The sequence below is a fragment of the Macrosteles quadrilineatus genome, unplaced genomic scaffold (genome assembly GCF_028750875.1).
Source record: "Macrosteles quadrilineatus isolate MER2022 unplaced genomic scaffold, UCM_ALF_1.0 Scaffold_9__3_contigs__length_116548681, whole genome shotgun sequence".
NCBI lineage: Eukaryota > Metazoa > Arthropoda > Insecta > Hemiptera > Cicadellidae > Macrosteles > Macrosteles quadrilineatus.
The window spans coordinates 22880953-22895583 of record NW_026542602.1 but is presented as its reverse complement, the minus strand read 5'-3'; the positions used below and the strand labels follow the sequence as shown (position 1 = coordinate 22895583).

The 14631-nt window shown below is 34.4% G+C and overlaps 2 protein-coding genes across 9 annotated transcripts in view; one reads left to right on the top strand and one right to left on the bottom strand.

Moving 5' to 3' along the window:
- The window catches only part of LOC129002602 (dmX-like protein 2), a 177984-nt gene that overhangs the window by 103133 nt on the left and 60220 nt on the right, over nucleotides 1-14631 (top strand). The window lies entirely within an intron of this gene.
- LOC129002603 (alpha-tocopherol transfer protein-like) lies at nucleotides 4792-13754 on the bottom strand. Of its 3 annotated transcripts, none has more exons than XM_054430535.1 (7): nucleotides 13551-13754; nucleotides 10233-10386; nucleotides 8259-8415; nucleotides 7585-7837; nucleotides 6238-6348; nucleotides 5692-5794; nucleotides 4792-5030 (listed from the first exon to the last, which is right to left on the bottom strand). In XM_054430535.1, the coding sequence occupies exons 2-7, from the start codon at nucleotides 10345-10347 to the stop codon at nucleotides 4861-4863; spliced, it is 909 nt and encodes a 302-aa protein (XP_054286510.1). In that variant the 5' UTR covers nucleotides 10348-10386; nucleotides 13551-13754; the 3' UTR covers nucleotides 4792-4860. The 3 variants fall into 3 exon arrangements, with proteins under 3 accessions (XP_054286510.1, XP_054286511.1, XP_054286512.1); XM_054430536.1 differs by having other exon boundaries at nucleotides 13555-13754; XM_054430537.1 differs by lacking the exon at nucleotides 13551-13754 and adding an exon at nucleotides 13409-13535.

The window sequence follows — 14631 nt, the reverse complement described above, 5'->3', positions numbered from 1 at the left end:
AGGTTTTGTCAAGACATAAGCAATGGTGCAAACCTCAAGTCGATATGTCACCCCTAGCCCAAATGGCAGGCATTGTATTTAAACATTTGAATTGGTGAAATGGGTGTTTTTTCACCAAATCAAATGTTTAAATACCTATTTTATAGTAAATAAGTATTAAATTGCGCTAAATTGTGTATGTTTGTTTGATTATTATTTTCCTACGGATCGTTTCCGATTAATGACCCCCCCTAATTACCCATCGAAAACTCTGCTCGAAACGAACGTAGCAAAAGTGTTACTGTATTTCTATATTGTTATTCATTCTCACAAGGTTTTGCTCACCGTAATAATACAGCACAATGACTTCCATTATGTGTTTGTTACAAAAGCAATGCAGCTTACCACAGCAAATCCATGTAATGAAAACAGATCTGTAAAGAGTAGTATTGTACAGTTAACTTTTAACGACCAATTTCTCGGTCAATTACACTCGTGATGTCGTCAAACCGTAGTATCATCGTCGTCTCTATTTTGTAGTTAAATTCAAAATTTGTCCATCTTCAATAATTATTTGTTTGTGCCACCACTAAAAGTAGTTTACAGTACGATATTTGTAAGTGATTTCAGTTTTCTATTAGCCTACTTAAAAGTTGGACGATTCAATGAAAAAGTTACTACTTATTACATTAAAAAAAGTTGTTTAGCCTCCGGATTACTGTTACACTTAAAATGGTTTACGATACTATTTAAGTACTTTATTTCAAACTCCAAACTGTGTATATGTAAGTCTTTTAATAACAAACTCCATGCCCAATAGGGTTATAAGCCATCGAACTAGACGCTTGCGTTGAATTTAAACCCCTAACTCACGTGTGAAGTCCAACGTTGGTGAAGTCTTGAAAGCAAACTCCCTGCCAGGTCCATAAGCTAAAACTGAATGCTTGTGTCGAATCCACCGTAGTTAAAGTATTTTCAAAAATCGTTTAACACAATGTTAAACGTATGAACCAATCCAGTTTACTATTTGCTAGAACTCTACAACACTGACTCACCACGATGCGTGTTTAAAGACGAATACGAGTAAAGGATGAGTGCTAAATGAATGAGATGACATATTGCTACTGCATTCGCTATTTGATAAGATTTTTTCAAAGTTGTTATCTGCGATGGACACGTTTGTAAAGGGCGGGACGCGGATATGTGACAGTAGTAGGAAGGTGTTATGTTCAGACCAGGACAACTTCTATGCTCGGTTGGTTACCTTGGATACCCAGACCTGTCTGGTGTGATCCGACCACATCCATAGTTGTGTAGCATGTTCCCATCCGTGACCTTGGAAATCTCAGGACGATCTTGATGTGTTCCCAGATACGTCCATCGGAAAAAACAAGCTAGTGCTGCAGCTGCAATTCTTTCATTCTTCTTCGTGACGTTCCAATCCAGTGAGCTGAAACGCTACTGGACTGAGGCTGTTTTAGGACTTCCCGAAGAGGACTGGACTAAGTCCTAAAACAGCCTCAGTCCAGTAGGATTTAAGCTCACTGGACTGAAACATCACGAAGAAGAGAAGAAGACGTTGGCATTCTACTCAGTACTCCCTCGCAAGGAGTCTCACGCCGTTGTGGGGTATCTTGGAAGTTTGATGATTCGTAGTTTGACAGCGGACAGCGAGCCACACTGTGAGCAATCCATTACTAGATTGATACAAATGAAGCGGCGATAACACAATAGAGAGCTTGTGCTTAGGAACGACAACACCGATACTTTTTCAAATAGTAATATTCTAGATTTTCTTTCTAAAGGGGGGTTAATGCCTTTATAAGTGGCTCTGAGTATTCCTTACCATTTCCATGATGAAATGGCCTCTGGGTCGTCTCAATTAACGAAGAGATGTTTGAATTACCTTACTGTGTTGTTACTGTCTCACGAACTCCGCCATGAGGATTATTTAAACACAAGCTGACATTCTCACTTCGTGCTCCAGCATGTTACTAAACTACCAAGGATAGTTTCAGCAGTAACCAGGTAATTTAAACCTCTATTAATAGTATTAATAGAGGTTTAAATGACCTGATTACTGCTGGTTTACGGCTCTATTAATAGTATTAATAGAATTTTAAATTACCTGGTTACTGCTGAAACTATCCTTGGTAGTTTACAAAGACTACACCAGTTACGTGCTGCGGATGGAGCACATCGTGAAGTGAGAATGTCAGCATGTGTTTAAAAAATCCTCATGGCGGAGTTCGTCATTATTAGTTACTTCGCCAGTTTTGCGAAATACTGTAGACCCGTTGAGTAGGTTTGTAGATTATAGACTCGTTTATTTGTAACCTTCGATTACGATTTTTATTGTTTTGTAACCATCGCGTTCTTCTTATAAGCCCTTTTCAAATCCCTCTGGTCCCTGGGCTCATCGGTGATTCCAAAAACCGTATGTCTACTCAGAAATTTGTAGATATCTCAAACGAGAAATATTTGACGACCGGTCTTAATACTGTATAACAAAAGTTTTGGTAAAATGTTAACTCTTACTTTCAGTATATATAAATGTTTACGCTACTAACTACTAATTGTAGTTGTTTCATAGAGCAAGTTCTGTTGTGTAAGCAAATCTACGGCCATTTTCTGCATTTGGGGTATCAACTAAATTATAGTCATGGTCAAGTTTTCTAACCTTATGTTAGCTTTTATTGAGGTTTCGGCTCTTATTTATACAATCAATATTAACACGATCGCGTATGAAAGTATTCTTCCTTCTCAAACAACAATTAGTGTAATTAAATCCCTATAGGATAGACCAGATATGCAAAAAATACAGTTAACATTTTTTGACTGCACGAATACAAGTCCTCTCTTTGTAAAGTAGATAAAACAAATCATGCTCAAATTTCATAAATTATTTGGTCATATTTAATACACTTTTCATAAGTACCGTAAGCCTATTGAATCTTTGAAAGCCATTTATTTAGGAATCATTCCCCTACGAAACAATAATAAATGGTCAATACATCATATGAATACTACTTTCAACACTTTATAACATTAATTGCTCAAGAATCGTGTTTGATTACTAAGCAAGCAAGATGTTTCCGTGTTTACATACACATGACATGTCCATGATAATCCTGATATCCCGATGGTATAGTTAGGACGTAGCGTGACGGGTCTGTACTGCCCCTTCAATTACGTGATACGCCCCGCTCGTCGGCCGCGTACTGCGGGCGGCTGCATTATAAATGAGGGCGCCGCTCCTGGTTTGACTTAATTATTCTTTGTTTTGTTATTTTTACATCCAGTTTTATATTATTGGAGTGAATTAGACACTGTTATGGTTCAATTCTGGCCGAAACGAAATGTTCATTGATAGTTTTTTTCTAGTGGTTTATAATTTTTCTATTATTTGCCAACATGAAAAGGGGTGTAGTAACATGTATTATATTTTACAGTATAAAATCAAACTTATATTCCTACCAATAACATAAAACGAAATGTTTTTTGACTCAAATTTGATTGTGGACCAATACTTAGACCTTTTTAAAGAGCTTAAAAAATAATTTTGTATAATAAAGTGTTTTTGTACGGTTATTGGTAACTAGAGAAAATTCAAAAAATTGTAAATTAATTTAAAATTCCCATGGAGAATATTTTAAAATGTTGTAGTTTGTTTGTTTATGGATATATTTTGATCAAACTTTGCAAATTTATTTATTTTATACTAAGCTATTGATATTTTACTAAAAACAAACTTTCTAGTTTCCTTGTAGCAGCAAACCTAGACCCATTCTATTAAGTGTCAACACGTTATATTACGCAAATAAAACAAAATCCTTCCTAACTCTTACAAGAAACTTTAAAATCTTTACACAACATGTTAATGGTATAGTAGTCGGCATGTTTCCCTTCTTAACCAAATTTTCATACATTTCATTAATTTTGGGGATAACATAATATATAGTATATGTATTTACTATTCCTTTGAGTCTTGATTTGGTCCCAACTAGGACAATTGTTGCTTTATTCAAAAATAGTTAGTTTAATAAACAAACATATTTAAGAAAGATTCAGTTTAAAAGATATTTAAATGTGTGATTAAATTTAGAAACTTAAATCTTGTGGACTTTAATTTCATAGTAAAGATTCATTAAATGGTGGCTTCATTTAATGATATAAATTGTTAATAATGTATTTTACATAAAGTTTTAAATTTAATTTAAGTAAGTTTCCAACCGAGTAATGTACTATATTTTGACAAAATTAGAAGCATATTGTTCTCCCTTTACTATTCAATGTTTTCTCTAGAAAGCCCTACAAACATTTATGAGTTTTTTTTTCTAACTAGTTAGAGGGACAAATTTTCTACATTTCTATGTAATTTATCAATGGACCTAAAGTCTTGTAATGGTTGTAGTTAGGTCATTATTTCTGTCCCTTTATCAAGAACAACCAATCACTTACCATGTAGTGTCCAATCACGATATCTTCCAGTAGTTCAACAGCTCCCACTACACACAATATCATACAACCTCATGTTCCAATGTAAAGGTGTAACATTTTTTATATACATTAATAGAAAAGTTACTGGTTTAAGCATCAGCCTTCATATACTACCATTTGGGTAATAGATGTTGGTTCTCTCTAAAATATAAAAAAACTTGAAATGCATGTAGGAGTTAAGTCTTAGTAATCACACTAATAAAAAATTACCTTGAATATTTAAAGTAATTTTCACACTCTTGAGGTTAACTTTGTAAACGTTTCTTTATAATCTGAACAAAGGGCAGTAGATCATAATAACACAGTTAAAAGTATAATCTAAACATAAAATTTATTCACAGTGGGTAAAGCACCATCGATTACAATTTCTCGCATTGTACATCAGTCAATAGATAACTTTTTGAAGGATCCCTTCACTCCGTCCACTCCATTCCCGTTTCCGGAAGCAGAGCTTTTCCCCTTCTTCCCGACTCTTTTGCTCTCGTCAACACGATACTTTTGTTCGTCCAGGAAGAACTGCCTGTGGTCTTCAATCTTTCGCAGGTTCAAATCTGTAAACATTTACTTCAATCAATAATTTTCATCCAAGACCAAGCAGCGTTGATTAAATAATATTGTTGCACTGACATTTATATTAATATTAGTAGGGGTTATTTTAAAAGCTTTACTCATTGATCAGTTTTTGGATCTAAGTCTTTGAGTGAACATGTTTCACAACATTATATTTACTTAGTATAGTCATGATCTCTTATGCCTACTCAGTCATATGACATCAGCTGAGATGCTGCAATGAGATGTCACTGAATGAGGACACTTGTTCAATGTCAGCAGGTCAGATGTCAAATCGGACTTGTAAATGGTAGCTCAGTAATGGTTCTTGAGTTCATTGGTCAACTATTCACTCTCATCAAATCTCACTTACCGTTGTTTTCTTGATTCCATTTTCATAAATAATTTTCTCTCATTTTGAATCAAACAAACTCACTGTTAATTTATCGAGTTGATTTGGGTACTATGTTTCATCTCGCGTTAAAACAATTCTTCTATGTACTAAGTCTACAAAGTCAGATTCATACACCTTTACTCTACCACTTTAGTTCATCTCACTTTGAATCAAATTCAAGATTCATTGTTGACTTTTTTACGTTCTCGTTCAGGTTACATTCAAAGTCCTGTTCATTTATACAGCCTAAAACCATTGAATACACTTACCGTTCATTTCTTTTAGCGTCAGTTGGTCCCCACCGTAGTCTTTGGGCACAATTTCTCTTGGCACAAATTTGAAAAACGTGTCTAAATTTGAGTGCAGTTGTAACTAAAAGAATGAATTTTCAGTTAGAAGAATCCGGATTAGTTTGCGGATTATCTTTAGGCACCCTATCTGAGACTAAGAAAGAGACAGTTTAAAATATTAAAAAAATATGAGACTAACTTTAGTTTTAAATAGGTACTTAAGTTTTATAATATTAAATATTGTAGACAAATTTTGTTTTGAGGAAAATATCCAAACTATTATTTACCTAAAATAATGTCCAAACAAACATGTATAGGGCCTAAACAATTAAGTGTTATTACTTTTCAAATGTAGATACCCATTTGTCATTAGCAACGTTTGACTTGCACCAACTTTAGCTTTGTCATCTTTACTAATGGATTATTCAGACAAATTATTAATACAAAACTACCCAATGAGTTGACAGTCTCATATTTTAATTTATTTTATGAATATAGATTCGTAGAATGAAAAGGTTGACTTACCACCTCCATAATGCTAGACTTGACGAACGGTTTAACGAAGGAGACTAGTTTGTCTATCACAGCGTTAGTGTTCAAGTAGTGAATACCTTTGACTGGGAAAGATGCAGCCTCCTAAAACACAGTTGATGACAAAGATTTAAAACATTGATTACTATAGTTTTGCATGGTGTTTTTGGTAATTTGAATCAGTTAAACCATGCAAAGTTTTACTAACAATTCTTTCATTTTATTTTCAAAGAAAATTTACTGTGTGTTGATATTGAAAACTGTCAATACTGTTTACTCAAACAATTCTAAGAGATAACAGAAAAAGCTAGTTGATTATAGTATGAAAACTTATGAATTTTTATCATTTGGCAACCAGTTACATTATATTTTTATAATGAAAGCTGTAGTGAAAATCAATTTCAAAATTCACAATATTTTCTAATCAATTGCTTGATCATTCAACTAGTTGACAATATAATAATTTGTTAAACTTTAAATGAACCAAGATTTTGTTCCTAAATTATTTAAAACACTTTAATTGGTTAATGGGCATACAACATTTATCATATTATTACTCATAGTGTATGATATGTGTAGGCCTACTGTGATTAATAATGTGAATGTGTGGCTGTCCTAGTGATATGAAACTTCTGCGACCCTATTAAAATCCTGAAAAGATCGATGACACTTTGTTCTAATACTCCAATAGTAGTGACTTTGTGATTCCGATAAAGCTAAGTTTCATTTACTAGGATAACTGTATCTGTTTCAAAAGTCAAATAATTAAAAAAACAACTGTTAGCTTATTATTTCGAACAATTCAATTAGAACTGCAAAGCTACTTGCAATTAAAAAACTAAAAGTTCAGACTTCACATAATGTTTATAATTACATCTGAAATGTTTTTACCATCAAAGTGTGCACCTTAGATTATATTAACAACAATAAACATTCGGGTTGATTTTTAAGATGAATGAAGGATAGTTAGTTGTAGAATGAACTAGTCTGTTACTAATGAAGATCCTATGACATGAATCATTGATAAAGGACATCTAAATCTAGTTTCAAACCATAGTGATTAAAATCTTAATGCTCGCTTGGGTGTGTTGCAAGCCTAGTGTTTGGTGTATTCAACTTTGGTGCAAGAGGGGCGTGTTCAATTCTCAGCTTATCCACTAAAATTTCCTGTGTTTGTACCACTTTCCCTTGGTTTAGAGTATTTGTGATTTTTTAACTTAAAATTCCACTGACCTAAACATTTAAAAAGTTTCCCAAAGGACCTTCTTGAATCAACTTGAGCACTCAAACCACTTAGCTAATGAATTGTACACCTTTCCGTTGACATGATGAACAGCGTACCTGGGCGTAATGTGTGTACTTGGAGATGTGCGTGAGGGGTGTTTTGAGGAGGTGGGAGAAGGAGAGGTTCTTGACATCGTAGACAACGATGAACCCCGGAACTGTCCCGTGCTCTAGCTGGAACACCTCAGAGGTCATGGTGAAGTACTTGACAGCCAGGGCGAAGCTGTAGTGGTTGGGGTCCGGGTCGACCAGACTGCCCCACATGATGCGGTTACCATCCTTGTCTGGGTCAGGGAGAATAGTCACATTGCTAGGAACAGAGAATACAGTTAGGGACTGTTAGAGTGCAAGATTTCTGCCGTGAAGCACGAGTTCAAAAACCACCAAACACTAGTGGCTATATGATTTGTAATAACCTCAGTTCTGATTGTTATGAATCTACCTAAATTTTAACAGATAATCACAAAGTAAATTGTAAACCTGGATACTAGATAACATGTGACTTGGGAAAATAAAATTATGTGGAATTTGGTACACAGTGAAGAATTTTATAGGCCTAGACAAAAGTATGAAATAAAAATGTAGCTGTGAAAATTTTTAAAAGAAATGGGTCAAACTAGTGTCAATAACGTGATTTAAACTTAATACTATCTATAGCCTAATGAATAATGATTAGATGGGACAGTATCTGGTTCTTTATTGAATTAATTTTGACTTCAAATAATACTCACATGACTTTGGATATTTCTTGTATCTCTTTTGACATCGGGTCCCTGCCAGAGAAGAAGTCTGTTAGGGAAGTTCTGTAAGTGTAGTAAGCCTCCACTGTCTCTTTGGTCTGGTCCAAGTCAAACTGACACGACTGTAGAAACATCACCACGTCCAGGTCTGTAAATGGTCATAATAATATCTCATTACAACATAGGGTTGCATTTTATATAAAAACATAAATAACTTTAAAGCTACTTTAATTAACCACCAGAGTTAACAAAACAAGTTTTTAATAAAAAAGTCTATAACAATTCAAACAACGCTAGGTTATTTGTGATGTTCTCTACAGTTTTCTACGAGTGTCTACGACAGAAAACCAGTTTTCCACAAGAATTTGCAAGCAATGTTTATTAAATTGAGGGGTTATATCAAAATGTGAAGATTGAAAATGTTTGTTACAAACTTCAGTGTAAAAGCGACTTTTCATCAAAAAGGTTTCACAATATAACCTAATTTTATTTATTGTGTATTAAATAGACAATAGATGATGATGTTGTTTACCATAGGCTACATCATATTCTCTGAAAATAGTAGAAAAATGGCATATAGCTTGTATTGGTGTTGTTAATTAGTAGGGTCTGTCTATTAGAAATTCCCTCCTCATAAAGTATCATCGTCCATCAGCCCACATGTCTAAATTGTTGACTACCTGCTAGGGTTGTGGTTTTGGCTTACTTCTCTGCAAAATATAGGGTGAGGCAGTGAAACGGCACAATTCCGACTCCAGCTATGAGAGATAGGGGCTATGTGAAATTGGGGAAAATTACCTTGAGTGTCGAGGCAAGTGGAAATTTCAGTAACCATGGAGCATTAGACGAGTGAACGACATGCGGTTGCCGTAAAGACATTCAAAAGAAAACGTGGATAATTTGGTTTGTGCACAGCACTCTTTCGGTTGTATTTTTTTAGGTAAAAAAAATGTTTAGTTAAATGTACATGTTAAAACCATAAATTATTCTTTTTATCTTTTATTAGGGATTTTTCAAAATCGTGCCATTTTACCATATCGTGCCTCATCGTGTCCATACATTTTACATGGATTCCATGGTTTAATCAAGGAATCTGTAATTTGTTCGTGCAATAATTAAATGGGAAATATCTTTAATTAGAGTATCCAAGTAAGAAGTGAATTTTAAACAGTCAGGCTAGTGGAAGCGGAACATTTACGTTTTATTTACAATTTAGTACTTATATAATCTAGGAATTAATTTTTGGCAACACTGACAATTAGTACACTTTTACATTTTGTGGTATTTTGATAGCTACTTACTTAATTGCAGCACAAATAAGCTATTACCTGGCCAAAAATTAATATTTAAATTAATGTGGTCAGACAATTAGCGTGTATTTTCCTGGATTGAAAACTAGGTTAAGGTTGAAATAACCTCTGTAATCGTAACCTTAAGACTTGTCACAGTTTGAATATCCTTCTCTTCCATTATCAGTAATTGCCCTATTAGTCAGACCACCCTTTCCATATCACCCCAAGGCTCTTTTTACTTTAAAGTACAACTCGGTAAACAGTCAGGAATACAAAACTTCAAATCAGGGTTAGACAACTTCACAATATAATACTTCAATTTGGACTCTAAAGTTTGGTGGAAAGAGTGAGACAATCGTTATTCTGTGACATTGTTAAACCAGCCTCTCACAAAGTTTTCAAGTGTTAGCCCTTTCTGTACCATATTAGCTGATGTGACAAGATATGCTAAAGTTAGTTGCAGTTTGTATTTTTGGTTGGACGTGATTGTTAAGATTGTGTATAGGAGATGAAAATCATTTACGGAAATATACTGTCTGTGGCTTGATTAAAATAGAATCTCTCTTCGAACCTAAAACTAGGTACAGTTTTATATGGCAATGGTTGTCTAACAGCTAGATTCAGTATTTAATTTTTTGTTAATCATTTATCAGATCCTTGATACTTTACTAACCTGTGATAGAGGGCAAATGTGGCTGGCTCTTTATCCATGTTTGAATCTCTTGTATTTGCTCTTCCTTCAATTCTGGATTTTTCTTGTATTCCTCCTCTAGTGTTATTTTCCACATGTTGAAGGACTGTAGTGTGTCTCACAGAATCCTTCTTGTCTTGAAAATAAAACAGTTTCCACTTAACGTTGACAACCTGGACCGTGTAAGGTGTGGATTCAAAATTGATACATATAACTTTTATTGCGACAGATTAGCTTGTGATAGTTTATCAACAGGTTTTTAAGGCACATACATCATAATGGCTGATATGCTTTTTATCTAATCCACACCTACTTGTCTGTTGCGTAACATGGGCTTAACCTGACTCCGGCATTTGTTGGGTTTCAGAAACTGTATTGAACATACCCTAGTTAGTTTGTTTGTTAAAAATTTTCATAATGAGGTGAGTATTGACAAAATTTAATGATCTTAAAATGCATTTGTAAGATCAAATGACATGATGGAATTTTATGTTTAAATGTTAGACTAGGTCTTTGCTACTTTATTTTCCAATTATAAACACATAGTAGTTATAAGAGAAAAGAGAATGCTTTGCTAGGAGTGATCAGTTTAATATTTATGATTTCGTTGGATTAGTGTTAGGTATCTTCATAACTATAAATCAAACCAACATTGCAAAAAGTAAATTGAATCCTTTGATTGGACCTCAGGGACATAAATCACTTATTCACAAATAGAAGCCCATCCAAGTGACTCAAAGCAAATCGACACTGGTTATAATGGATCTCGCTCCCATTGATTGGTACAATTGGAACTGGAATATCACATTACTCTATTTTGTGTTCCCACTGGACTTTTCTTTGAAACAGAAATTAATCGTAGCCCACTCTCAGTAGTTGTTAGAAATAGGCTACGTGATAGTGATGCAACAAAAATTATAGTACTGTTAACACGTTCACTGCTAATGACGCACATGTGCGTCATAAGTATATTAGCAGATATATAATACATGATGTATATAATTACATAATATATTTTAATCCACAATTTATAGTATAAAATTTATTTAATTAAAGATATATTGTCACTCAATTAACATGATCATGTTAATGTTTATGTTTTTTAGCCATTTATAAAAGTATTACATATCATTAGCAGTGAATGTGTTAAAAGATTTTTATTTCCACTGAACAACATTATATCTAGTAGGGTATGTATAAGTGTTATAAAGCTGGATAGCTCAGTGGTTAAAGTGCTCGCCAGTTTGAGCCTGAGAAAAGTGTGTAGCTTTTTGATGGTTGGAAACTGGATCCAGCTGTCCTTGGATCTTTGGACTTTTTTTAAATGGTCCTAACTGATTATTAAAAAGCTAGTCTTAGTCAGCAGGCTAACTAACAAAGCTGCACAATGCATTGCAATCCATTCCGTCCACTCCATAATTCATTCTATACTCATCCTTCAGTTATATTTGGGTTAAAATACGCACATAGGGGGCGGGGCGTCCCCATCTCAAATGGTAAATGTGTATATGCTACATATTTTTTGGCATTTCAATTAATTCCAAACTGATTTGGAGTAAAATTATTTTTGGTTTAAAACTGAGTGTTCATTGCCGTATTGTATAAACCATATGTAAACCATTCCTTAAAGTAAAATATTTACAAATAGGCCTACTTGTTTCGTAACTTGTGCTTCTTGATATTGTGAATAAATATGAGAATTGCTTTCTTCTTCAAACCTCCTCTAGGAAACACGTTCACACTCACCCATTCATTAAAGAAACTAAACTCAATTGCAAGAAGTTCTTGGTAGCTTTGCATTGTGTGCTATAGACACCAATTTATTTATTTCCAAAAGTTCTACCTCAAAAGTTTTTATGTCTATTGGGGATTGCTAGGGGAAGTAACAAGGATTTGAACAGGCTTATATGTTGGCTGAGTTGCTATAGGCTACAATTCTAGTTCAGTTGGTCCCGTTTCTTTGCGTTTACCCACAACAAACAGATATACAGTTAGTTGCTAAAGAACCGTCCCTATATTTTATAATATTATAGATTAGCGTATAAAGTGTGGTTTGCATTAGTCATGGACAGATAGGACCCATTGATGTGAAACACAGCTGAAGGCTGTTGTGGCCTTGAACAAAGCAGAGGTGTGTTCAGTTGTGCAACTCAACTCCAAGTAATGGTGAAAGTAGGCCCATAGCCGACCACTGTTCCTCATGACCTAATCTCATACTCAGGTCTTACCAAAATGTGTTACCTACATTTAAGGTTGCAGCTGCACAGGAGATATTCTAGATCTGTTAAAGAGTTAAAACAAGCTTATGGCTGTAAAATCTTTTAAACTGTGCACATAAATGTTGTCGTATCAGTTGTATGTTTACTATTTATCAATATTTTCCTTCTATTGTAGCCTATACTGTGCAATTTAGTCATACGTACTGTTTTATGTTAAACTAAATCACCGGTTCGATCCTGAGAAAAGTCAGTAACTTTTTGATGGTTCAAAACCGGACTCAGCTGTTTTGATCATTGACCTTTAAAAATTTTTGATAGATTTTGATTACTGATCTTGGTCAGTAACAAAGCTACGCAGATTATCTCACAACATTCTACACTTATCCTTCCCTCATAGTAGGGCTAAAATACACACCTAGGTGGTATGTCCTCATCTCAAATAATTGATAATTGACTTTTAACTGCCTTTGTGCACAAAGCAAATGGGATAGTGACAAGTTTTGACAGTGGAGAAATAGGTAGTTTAAGTCAATCCGTTAGCTGGTTAAATAGCCTACTTTTAAATAAAATTATTGCAATTGCTCTAACCTGATACAAAATCTCATTTGAATGCTATTTAGTTGGCAAGCTAAAAAAAATATATTTAAATCTCGGGAAAACACTGATTAAATGCTTGGGAATTTATTATTAAAAAAACAACTTATAAGTGACTTTTTGAACAAAATTCCTGTTTGTTTGAGAAAAAATAAATAAATTTAGAAATGTTTTTGTCTGTGAGATAGACTTCCTTGGTTGGGTTAGCAAAACACTTTTGGCCTTGACCTATTTAGATTTTCTTTTTTAACAAAATATGTTTTAGAAACATTCACCTCAAGTATTACATGTAATTTATTAAGTGATTAGTATACAAAAACGTTGCCACTCTTGTTTACTCGATACCTTTGCAGTGTAATGTGATGTAGTGTGAAAGTGAAAGCGTGCAATATAGACCGCAGAAGGCAGAGTGTATGTTGACACTGACAGAAAAAGTTATTCCTGGATGATTGTACACCTTGTTTCCAATAGGCTAAAATAACCTTACCCACCGCTCTTCACTACTTCACTTCACCTCATACAGTAATACTTGGAATTTGGAACGATCACTGTAACACCGCACTGCGAGCTAACCACTCCACTATCCAGACGACATAACCTGCAAGCAAAGGTGTGTTGTGTGGAAGAGGAATAGCAGCTGACTGTCTCTGTCTCTCTGTAGGGCGGGCTCGCACAGCTGTTTCCGCGCACTGCCACTGCCACTTGCCACTTCGATCACAAACGTTTCGCGGCGCACGACCAACTCAAGCTCGTTCCAGTTGATAAGATAACAATCGGTTGATAAGTCTGCTTTGTTTTGCGTAAGCGATATGCGTCGCTGTCACATGAGGAACAACGACAGAATATTTAAGTCCTGTTGATTTGTTTGGTTTTCCACTGCCTTCTCGATTACGTCATCGACGCGCGTCTCTGACTCATCCGTTCCGGATTTTGCGAGTGGTATCCGGAGCTAATGAAGCGCGCGATGAGTTGTGTTTTGAGAGATGATTCATGTTAATTTCTACTATCTTCCAAATAAAATACTTCTGATGCACTATTTTTCCATGTTTAATTATGTGGGTTTATTATACAAAATACAATCATGAGTTACGCATTTTTACATGATTATCTTCCCAAGTAAGTTGTCTGAAATGCAAAAATCGGGGTTTACATTATCTATCTAGATACATCTTCCTTACCATAAGTTTTGTTTAGGTCGGTAAAATCATTAATGTTAAAGTTGTTAATGGGACTTAAAATAATTGTTAAGTCCATTAGTTACCAAAACTAAGTGTTTCTTGTTTTAGTCGAGTACAACTTCTGAAAACCTAATGACTTCATCTTAAAAGTTATAGGTACTTTAAGAACAAGAATATTATAGCTAAAATATCTAACTCTTTGCTCAAAAAAATTATGAAGTTGTGAACTATTAATAGAACAATTGTCACACATTGCACATTTTAGTCTAAAATTCAGCTTCACTTAGACAAAGATTTTCTCTATTTCCCTAAACTGATAAACAATAGCATAATCTAATTTTTTTTTAATGCTGGTAAACAGTCCAACGGTTGTAGATCTCACTATTTTGA

Excerpts from the sequence above, each read along its gene's own strand:
- LOC129002603 (XM_054430535.1), bottom strand. The coding sequence starts at position 10,347 with ATGTGGAAAATAACACTAGAGGAGGAATACAAGAAAAATCCAGAATTG. Across the intron at positions 8,416-10,232 it reads ACATTTGCCCTCTATCACAG|ACCTGGACGTGGTGATGTTT; the intron begins GTTAGTAAAGTA and ends GACCATTTACAG. Across the intron at positions 5,795-6,237 it reads AGTCTAGCATTATGGAGGTG|TTACAACTGCACTCAAATTT; the intron begins GTAAGTCAACCT and ends TCATTCTTTTAG.